Source organism: Antrostomus carolinensis, unplaced genomic scaffold (assembly GCF_000700745.2).
Source record: "Antrostomus carolinensis isolate BGI_N321 unplaced genomic scaffold, ASM70074v2 scaffold9220, whole genome shotgun sequence".
Lineage (NCBI taxonomy): Eukaryota > Metazoa > Chordata > Aves > Caprimulgiformes > Caprimulgidae > Antrostomus > Antrostomus carolinensis.
The window spans coordinates 19,807-30,800 of record NW_010286465.1 but is presented as its reverse complement, the minus strand read 5'-3'; the positions used below and the strand labels follow the sequence as shown (position 1 = coordinate 30,800).

The 10,994-nt window shown below is 38.3% G+C and overlaps 1 protein-coding gene across 1 annotated transcript in view; it reads right to left on the bottom strand.

Annotated features, from left to right (window-relative positions):
- Window positions 1-690: 690 nt before the first annotated feature.
- Window positions 691-10,994, bottom strand: part of PRRG1 (proline rich and Gla domain 1) — a 13,420-nt gene continuing 3,116 nt past the window's right edge. Inside the window, exons 3-4 of the mRNA XM_010171379.2 lie at window positions 8,961-9,121; window positions 691-1,241 (exon numbers count right to left, since the gene is read on the bottom strand). Coding sequence (XP_010169681.2) covers window positions 720-1,241; window positions 8,961-9,121 — 683 coding nt within the window. The 3' untranslated portion in view covers window positions 691-719. The remainder of the gene's footprint in view (window positions 1,242-8,960; window positions 9,122-10,994) is intronic.

The window sequence follows — 10,994 nt, the reverse complement described above, 5'->3', positions numbered from 1 at the left end:
AGAGTGGAAAGGCAGAACATAGACAAAAAAGCACACTATTAAATTAACTAATTAATGTTTAGAAGCTAACTAATCTTGATTTGTTAGCTTCTAAACATGTACAGAATTTTAAGCATGTAATAGCACAAGCTTTAGAATACATCTCTTCTGCTAGGACTCTGAAATTATTGCTATGACACCACCATACTCCTAACGAGGTACTGGTTTGAACACAAAGGCATACTGCCCTCAGCCTTCCAAGGGCCCAGGATAGGGTGCAGCATGTTAACAAAAATCCAAGTGAGAAAAAGGAACCAACCAGACAAGAGGCAATATTGCAAAATCAGTCCTCTTTGGTGTAAATAACTATCTAAAATGTTGCTTAAGAATTCCCTATTTCAGGCAATTCTGACAGTCTGCAGTAAGAAAGGGAAGGGGGATCTTGTGGGGAATGTGGGCCACATTCAGAATAAAACAAGTGACATCCTTCAAAGTGGAGGTACTTTTGAGAAGTATGACAGAGCACCACATTTGTACCTGCACTACACTCTCAATACAGATTCCTTATCTTGTAAGACCTGCTGTAGGGGAAAAATTGCAAACCCAAAGAACAAGTGAATACAAAACAAAAGTGAAATTCATTGTAGAAGTCCATTAAATTACAGAAATGCATAATAAGCCAAGATAAAGTGCTACAAAATGATTAGTAACTTTAAGAAGTCCACAGCATTCTTCTTGCTTTACTTATTACTGGTGACAACAGGAGATAGTGCAATTGCACTGGCTGAACTTGAATTCACAATGTCTTCATATTGCGGAGGTGGATCTAAATGTTGTTCAGTTTCACTTCTCATACTGATTTCACCAGTGGCTTCCTCGTATGAAGGAGGAGGATCACAGTTTGAGAGCCTTGTGGATATGGAGTCTGACTGTCCATCTGTATAGCTCAGACCTCCTGGAGAGAGCCCACTGACTTCAAACATTTCCTCCTGTGGGGAATGAACAATGCTGAGAGGCGGTGGAAGAGGACCTCTGCCGTCAGCCACAGCACCATCACCCATTGCTTCGTGGGCTCCCCTATGCATGTACACCGACTGTCTACGCATTTTCTTTTTAAACAGGCATCTCCATATGACAAAAATGACAATGAGGATAACAAAAAGGCCAATGATTAATGGAAATGCAAGGTAAAATGAATACCAGGTATGTCCTGTGTTACTTTCTCCCTGAAGTCCATTTTTGTAGACTTTCCAGAACTCCTTCTAAAAGAGCAAGACAGGATAAGTCAGAAACTATAAGACAGTTAAAAAAAATTAAAAAAAAAAAAAAAATCACTGTAATTAAGTTGTTTTAAATGAATGAGAAAAACCAGGCATTTCAAATACTGATGATTAAAATCAGAACTGGTATGGATAAGCATGCACAATAAACTTTCAAATTTTCTTCTGATGTGGTTAATGATACAAAAGGGTGGGGGTTTTTCTCAGACCAATTCCTCACTGCTTTTAAGATTCCTAAACCTGCACTTAACATTTACAAACCTACAGCACAGACAGGAGTAGGTAAGAAACCTAATCAGCATGCACATCAGCCATCTGGAGGATAAGAAGTACCACTCAAAGTAAAAGTTATCTGCTTTTGTTTGTTTTAAAATAGTTAAAATATACTAATACAATTTGAGAAGGAACTAGTGTTTCGGAATGACAGACCATTGTGGCAAAGCACAACTGTGCTGTACTGTCATCTCATAATTTAGACTTCCTCCACCCTCCGGCTCATAAAGCAATTGTTGTCAGTTTATTTTGAGTTGGTTCAGTCTGTTTATAGCTAAAAATAGCTTCAGCAGTATGAGAATATTACACAGCTTGTTATGTCCTAGAAATTTTGACAACACAGCTACAGATAAATGGAACAGAAAGTGAAAAGTGAAAATATGAGTAAAGGAAAACAACGATGAAGGAGGACACCAGTACTTGAAAGTACTCTTAGCTCTATTAATATGCACAAGCAGGAGTACAAAGATCATGTCAATATTTTCCTGCAGTGAATACTATGAAAAGCTATACAAAGAAAATCATACCCTGCCTCAAAAAAGTAGTCATGCTCACCTTTAAGATCTCTCCTACCAAGAAACACTTCCATGGTGTTTTACAGCTATGTATAATTTAACAAACAAGAAAAGACAAAAATCCCCAAATCCATTGCAGAAACTAAATTCTTTCATTTCCTTTAAAAATGCACAGACATGACCTACTCATATTAATGCCATCATGTATTTTAAATTAGAACACACATCTCACATGCAAGTATTTATAAAATACTCACCAGGTAAAATTAATATAGTCATTGCTCAGTTATTAGTAAATTATGTATTCAGGTTGCAGACTGACTAACTTTGTGAACACACAAAGTAGATACATCAATTTTTTTTCAGGCCAGAACTGCTGTCACATAATCAGCATTAAATAAGACAAAGCCACTGAACTGATCTCAGAGGCAGCTTGGGTACAGAAGGAGCACAGTCCCTATCATGTGGAGGTTAAGCTTACTCTGTGCATAGCCAGGACCAGGAGACCATGGGCAAAACACATGCTCACAATGCTTCTGGATCAGAACTTACCAAGGTTAAGAGCAATGCCACGTGCATGAAACAATCATGTAGTTGTTGGTGTTTTTTTGTGTGGTTTTTTTTTTTTTTAAATGATAAATTCAGTTGTTTTTATCCCTATACTCAGAATAAGTTGTTTTTTTTTTAAAAAAAGTCTTACTTAATTCCTACAGCAAACCAGGATCAGGTGTTTTTCCTAAATTCCAAGGCTTGACATCAAAGCAGGTCATCACAGTGCCCCTCTGATGTGAACCCAGGTCTAAATCATCTAAGCTAAGTCAGGTAGCCTTGACTTCAAACAAAGTAAGCAAGTCTTGGAAGATGCACTATCTTCTCTAAATACTTCTCTTCAAGGGCCTTCCTTGATGCAGTTCCACAGTGAATCCCAGATCAACCATGTTCTGAAGGAAAACATTTAAGGGGAAAAACCTATCATTAAAAAATTAAATTAGCTGCACAACTGAGGACTTTTGGAATCTCTGCATGATAAAGATTCACAAAACCAAACACCTCACCTCTCCCCATCAGGCAGTTATTTTTGCAATCCTGATCCCTTGATCAGGCAAATAGGGAGATCAGTTACCTACTACCTTTCCATCTGGTTTGAATACAACTAACGAGATTCCTTACTGGAATAAAGAATAAATATATTATCAACTAAAAAAGCAGGAAAAGATTCATTAGTATTAACTGCCATTATCTGGAACTGCCATTATAGTGGAACCAAGCTTCTCACTTCACTGTTTTGCTGCCTGAAGAGCAGCAAAGGAATAAAATGGTACAATGTATGTTTTCAAGGCTAAAGTTGCAAAGATTTACTGGAAATCATCAAATATACTGTGCAAGGATGTGTCTTTTTAAAGACACTCTGTGGAAGAGAAAGGCAGTTTTGATGAAGAAGCAATATATTTTGTGTTGCAGACTGCAGAGGAAATGCACCCTCTCTGATGTAAGGGCAGTAAGTTGTGACTGATATTTTAATAATGTTTCCGTGCTAGTTCTAGTTCAGCTCCATCCGCTGGAGAAAACTTCTCTGGATGTTCTCCAGAAAGTTGAAGTCCCAGTATCTCTCCTTGCCACTCTGCAACATGGCAAAGCAGCAGAAAAGCTGTTTTCCCAGAGTGGCAGGCAATTAGTTCAGAGTAGAGTGTGTAGCTGTGGGGGATGTTCCAGTTGATGGTGTGACCAAACAGGTGCATAAAGAGCTTAAGGTAAGAGGTTAAACTGCTTTAAGGATTAAAGTAGTTTAGTGTCCACGTTCATTTGCATGCAAGGCAAAGGAAATTCCAGAACACTTTAGAAACACCCCCTGCCACCAAAAATTACAATGCTTCACATCTAAGGCTATCTTACAGAGACACAGGAATAAAGTTCTGCACACAGGTGAAAATACTAGGAAACACACACTTACTTAGTAATTTTTTTTTTAAAAAAAAGCTTTCTTTAAATATTCCTCTTTGGGGAAAAATCCAAAACAAAACAAAAAAACAAACCCACAAAAACCAACCAACCAAATGCTTACTAGTGTACTAAACCTGAGGTTTCCAGCTTGCATTTTTTCAAGCCAAATCTCAAAGAGAAGCACAAAGACTGTAAGTTCCAGACTGACAGAACTTACAGGAACTGCAGGAAAACTAATACTTCAGGTTTGAGTTGCGCAGCTGTCAGGCAGCTCCCCCCTTGCTCTGTCATTCCACAGCTACAATGCATGGTACAGTGAAGGCACAGAAGGAGGACAAGCCACCTGGTCACAGTCAAATCATTCCCGACAAAACCACTGGGAACTTGGATGAATTTGCACAGTGTAAGGATCTGTATAAACTGCTGTGAAAAAAACTAAGAGGGGGAAATACTGAAAACCTAGGAAGTAGATGTAGAGCTCATACAGAAAGTTAAAGAGTAATTTAAAAGTTAGAAAAGTCACAGCACAAACATCCCTTCCACAGCTGCTGGTCTCTTCAATCAACAACAAAAAGGACTTTCTGTCTACTTGACAAAGTTATTAACTTGTGATTTATGAAAAGGACATTCCAGTAATCATTTACCCTGGAGCACTGTACGGCTGGGAATACCAGGCATATATGCCTTAAAAGGCTGAAAAACTAAGGCCACAGAATCAGATAATTGCAATGGAAAAGACTTAGAAAATATCTAACATATATTTCTGCCAAGAATTTCTGAATGTTTCTTACTGCTTTGGCAAATCCAGTTTGAAATAATCAAAAGGAATTCTCAAGGGCATCCCACACAAAGACAGTTACAGCCAATTTACCAGAATTTTGTTTCCCTTTTATTTCTAATACTTCTCAGAACAGAGTCAGCATCAGTCTGAGTGCTGAATAAAATCAGGGGTCCACACGAAAGTTAAGAGACTTGCATCCTGCCGAGAATTTCAGCTGAGGCCTTTACTACATTTGGCAGCATTGCCAGCCTCAAATGATTCTCGGTCAATTGTCCATCTTGCTTTAGAGGTGGACTAATAATATGCCAGTCAGAAGACTGCTTAGTATTCAGCAGCTGGAGGACATGAAAAAAGCAATAATGGGAAGTGAGCCTACCTGTTACACTGTTTTCTTCTCGTCTGCCCTCAATTGCAGGTGGCAGGAAAAGATTCACCTCTTCTCTTCTGGGTATTTACCCAGCATCCATAATTAGACACAGACTGATAATACAAGTCTTTCTTGATCACATAATTTTTGATCTGGTGCTGACAAGTTTTGAGTTGCTTGCTAAGCTTTTTAGTGGTTGGTTTATTTTTTTGTTTGTTTTGCTAGAATAGAGCTATAAAGAGAACTTTGCAATTTCTATAACACTTAAAATTTGTGGTAAATTTGAAACACAAATATCTGTGACTTCCAGCTTTTAAAATCTTCATGCAGTGTATTTTTAAAAAGGTTAATGGAAATAAAATTAATATCAGTGCTTCAATCACACCCAGATACTTTGCACAATAACCTCTGAACAAATTTTTGAATCTCCCAACAACTTTTGCCAAATGACCAGTAACCACACATGGTGCTGCCTGCAGGCTACAGGTACTACAAATAAACAGCTTTACTAGATCAGATCTCGGGCTGACCTAATCCTTTACCTGCTCTCTGACAACAACGGTTAGAGATTGCTGAAAGAAGAGTTTAAACAAAAGCAGGCAGTACCCTCACAGCTTCCACGTACTTGTACTTCAAGAACCTCCACTAGCCAATGCTGACCCCTGTTATTCAGTGGTCCCAGACTGATTTGTCTTCTGTTCATTTATATTGTTGTTCTCTGAACCTATATAAGCTTTTAGCACCTGAGACATCCTGTGGCAAGGCAGTCCACATCTTTGTTATCTGTGGTGAGATCAGATACCTCTATTTGCTTTGAACCTGGACTTTCCAGTTTCCTTTGAGGCCTTCTTAAGCTCTCCTGTCAGAAGGATGGCAACTGACCCACCTCAGTTCAGTCTTATGCTTCTCACAGACATTATCACGTATTCCCTGAGTTAACTCTTTTCCAATCTACTGTTGTTACAGAAATCTTTCCATATCTTTGGCCAACTGTCACACTTCTCTGATCCTCTGGTCCTTCCTCAGCTACTAATTTGCTTTTTTAGGAGATAGGGAGAACAGAGCTGTATGTGGCACATTCAAGATGCAGGTGTGCAATGACATAATTATGTTTTCCATTTTGATTCCTATTCCTTTCTTTGGATTCTTAGCACTCAGGTTTTTATTCTGTTTTAGTTTTGTTTGACTGCTGAGCACTAAATTCATATCTTCACAGATTCAAATTCAGATCTTGTTCCCAAGTTCAGGTCAGAGCCAATCACATATTTAATGAATGTTCCCTTTTCCCCTGCATGCATTACATTTGTTAACACTGAATTTCATATTCTATTTTATCCACTAAGTCCTGTAAACTCTTCTCTGTTGGCTCTAGCCTTATTAACACAATAGTATTTTCTTTAGAATTAACTTTACCATTTTAAATAGTAATTCTGAACCTACCAAAATCCCCAAGTTCACACAATATTAAAGGCATTCAATATTTCCATGACTGCTGTGCCTGTACACTTAACAGATGCAATGCTAACCTCCCAGAAAAACCCACGCATCAAAAATAACGAGGGATCTGCTTGATACTATTTTAATATTCCAAACCAACATGTTGCACATCTCCCCAGAAGACTGCAGAAAAACAAAGAACCAAGTGGACAAGATAAAAAATACAAATTACACAAGACAAAGTTACCTCGGGATAAATAAGCTACAGCCCCTGTTTGAATTCCAGTCTATCTACACTATGAAATCATTGCATCTTTGTTACTCCGAACATACTATATCATGTTCCTGGTCTACTGCATCCACTTCCTTCCCCTGAGACACAGGAGTTAAGTCTTACTAAATGGCTGTAAGGATGGATTGATACCCTGGAGAAAAATGGACTAAATAAAGCTTTAAGTAAATGAGGCTGATCAGGCTTGACTGCACATTAGCAGAGCCTGGACCATTAGCAAGCCACCATCAAGAGAATAAAGCAGCTAGGCAAAAAGGGTACAGTAGTAGAAATGGATAAAGGGTCAGAAGCTTCTTCTAATTAGAAGCTTCACTGTGACAGAAAGCTTGTGGCAAGAGTGAAAACAGAACTATTCCTATTTTACTGTTTCCCAAATACATCTACAAGGGAAATGCTATTTACCAAAACACAAAATGATCCTAAATTGGGGTAAAGAAGCTGAAGTGAGAGGCAACACATTTAGGCTATGCTTTGTCTGGTGACTTGAATTTCCTGCACTACTTAAGCAAAAGTGGTGTTGTGTTAGAATTTTATACAAGTATTGGTCATTGTAAACATCATTCTTAATTACACAATCAGCTATCATTAGGAATGGCCACACCGACCCAAGCTTAGTAGCTAAAAACACATGTGTGCCTGCATTTTAAAGCTCCAGAAAGAAGAAACTTCGAAGAGACGCCACAAGTCCTACTACCAAATTTCAATTAATCAGAACTTTTTCATTCCAGCCTTATCCAGCTCCCCAGGTATGACCTCCAACTAAAAGATGCCAAGAACTAAAATGTTCAGTATGCCTTTACAATAACATAGCTATTTTTTGATTCAGAGCTCAGCCACTGAAAACTGGAATGCGTCATCTGTGTAAACTCTGGAAGAAATGTGCAGTGCTCCCTGTGGCACTTCACCAATTAAGCCATTGGCCTTGCGACTACAATTTCCCTGTGCAAAACCACACCAAGGATAGAAGCTTTTTAGGAAGGTAAGTTTTCTGAGTCACATTTTCTAGCACCTCTTTTTCACTTTAGATTTATACTCAAATTCAGCCCTAAATTAATCCATGCTTATCTTGAATTAAAAAAAAATAAATTAATTCTTGACTGTATTGCATTAAATAGGTCAGATACCTCCATCAAAAACCTGTGTGCTGTTTTTATTTGTTAGGAAGCAATATAAAGTATGTTGGGTACGATATGCAGCTACTGCTTGCAGAGCCATTAGCCCACAAGCTTCTTTTAATTAAAGAAGCCAACACACTTAAGCCACAATTCTGTGTGGGCAGTTATCTGCTTCATTCCTGTCAAGTTAATGTATCACTGCCCTTGCATAACACAGGGTAGCACCAAAATAATTGTTTTTTCCATGTTTTAGATCACTGCTGCTTAAAAATACTCTCTGGAGGCTTGTGGATTTTAGCTTGAAGAAGGCCACTAGTCTTTCCTTATTTTTGGACTATTAATAGTCTGAGCACTGAACACCTTGGCCAGCTACACCAGCACCTGGGATTCTAAGGTGCATTTTAAATTGAAAGCTTTTTGAGTTGCTCACTTGTTTCACGTGAGCACATTCAGTAAATAAGTTACTCCAGAAGGATTGAGATCAGTGCAGACTTGTGCCTCTGCTTATAACAGTCCCAATCCCATCATTTTTTTTCCAGGCAAGACAACAGCATTTATGATATTCAGGTCAGCATTCAGTTTCAGGTTTGATGATAGGAGAACCAGTACACAGGCTATTTGAGTAAATAGTGCTGCCAAACAGTCGACAGTTTTGCCCACCTTTTCTCAAGTGGAGGTTATTAATTCATGTTCCTTTTCTTCCCAGCTGCCAATTTTCATAACACTTATGAGTATAATTATCTTTGAGACTTTTATCCCCTTTTCAAATTCAGCTTAATTTGGACAAAGGATTCAAAAGTTATTGCTGTGTAATATTGCTGTGTAAATCCATCTCCACTGTACACCTTATTTGCTTAAACAAACAGGCCAAAAAGAAAAACAAATCCCATGTAATGTTGGAAAAAACACAAGCATTCAGCACACCCAAAAGTTCAGTATCAGTACACCCTACCCATCTTTAAACACACATCAGAGCATACCGTTTTTTCCTCATTTTCAAATGCTTCTCTTGCTTCTTCATAGCTACAGATTTCTTCTCTGCATTCATGTTCTATGTCACCTTGCTTTAGTTCTTCCAGAAATGTGTTGGCTCTCGGGTATCTTTTTAACACAGAATTGGCTTTGTCCTCTGTTAAGAACACTGAATAAGAGGAGAGACAACAAAGGTCACTTCTAAAAGAGATATAAAAAACATCCTGCTAAAATTACTCAAAGAAAATGTGCTTTTGAGAAATAAAGAGCAAATTCTTCCCCTTTATTTAATATGGGAAAGGCCTTTGCTAGTTTTGTTCACTATGGTAAGTAGTTAGACCTACAATTTCAGTAGTTATTGCTACAATGTCATAAATGTGATGGACCTCAATTCAGCACCACAGTCACTCATGCTCAAACAAGAAAGAACCTGGTGCCTAAGAAGAGTGCTCAGAAGAGACAGGCACATGCTCAGCTCAAGCGACTTCTTAAACTAAGATGACACAGAACAAACAAATCCTGCTTGTGACAACCCAAAAAGATATCTGCAACCACCTGAGGGCATCACAGCCAGAATGCTCTAAAGTTTTTGATGTAAATATTTATGAGTATTACCCAGAGTTATACACACCAGAACAGCTGCATTTATCAAAGTTTAAGTCTGTAAGTTTTCCTAAGCAACTTCGAAACAGACTTGCTCCCTTCATTCCAGAAATCTCAACCATGAAATACTGATCCTTTTGGGGGTGTGGGGGCAAGTAGCCTCTTTCTTTAACCATACACAAAACCTTATTTGAGGAATCAAACAAAACAACCCCAAAAGCCAACCCGTATTCTGACACAGGTAGTCTCCACTTGCTTTCCTTAGTTTTCTGTTCAAGAAAGGGAGCTGGAATCAAGCTCTTCTGATGTTCCAGCTTTCCCTCAAACTCCCTGACCCAATGATTTTTACAGTAATATGCAGCAACTCCAAAACCCATCAGACAGAATTACCCAGAAGGTACATCTGCAGTGAATGATGCAGAAATTCTCCAGGTATTTCAGGTCAGGAAGCAAGAACATCATGTCAGTGCAACATTTTTTTTCGGCTCTCACTGCCAGCAAGAGGGGCTAATTATTCAACACACTGCTGTACTAATACACTCATAACACTTTCCTGACCTATGCCATCATTTCTGCATTGGTTCATTTGCAGCTGCTCTGGGATCACCAATATACTATGAAGAAAAACTCTCACTGCTGAAGGACAGAGACTGACTGGTTTAAGAAATGATTTATCTATAATTGTATATGAATCAGTTTGCTTTTTGGGTTTTTTTTTTTGTTTTTTTTTCCTTTTTCCCTTAATCATCTGATTTTGAATTTCAAAAAACAATGGCAGCAAGTCTACAAAGATGGTTGCTATACCTTTGCTTTCTTGTTAGATAGATGTGGTGGCTTATTTCAGCCATGAGGGTACTACCATAATTAGGATGATCTACTTTAATTCTGTTTCGTCTCTGTGGTATATTTTGCTATGAATTATTAAGACAGTCATCTTCATTTAGCAAAGGATTCAATGAAGATTTGAAGATTAAAACTCCAAAACATCAGTCAGTCCTATACTTTCAGTTGAACACATGTGGTATGTACATGCACTACACAAATTACACTATTCATGATGTTGCCAGAGGTTCAGTGCATACAACACTACAACTGCACCTATCACAATTTTGGTTTTCTACAGCACCACAGGTGAACACACGGGCATCTCCTATTGTCTGAGTTCACTGACTAAATAACGTAGAAATTAACATTAAAAAATATTTTCAAAAGAGAAAGAAAAAAAAAAAAAAAAAAGGATGGTTGATTTCCATTTCCTACAGAATTCCTGACTCCTCTCTAGGCCTGAAGAACTTGGTTCCTTTCAACATGTCTCAGCGATCACCTAAACGTGATGAGATGAAGGACTTGTCCACATCAGGAAGCCAGCCTGCAGCCATGTATGGGGACAGAGTGCCAGTGCTCCACCTACTTCTCACCAATTCCTCCTGTGGGCATTC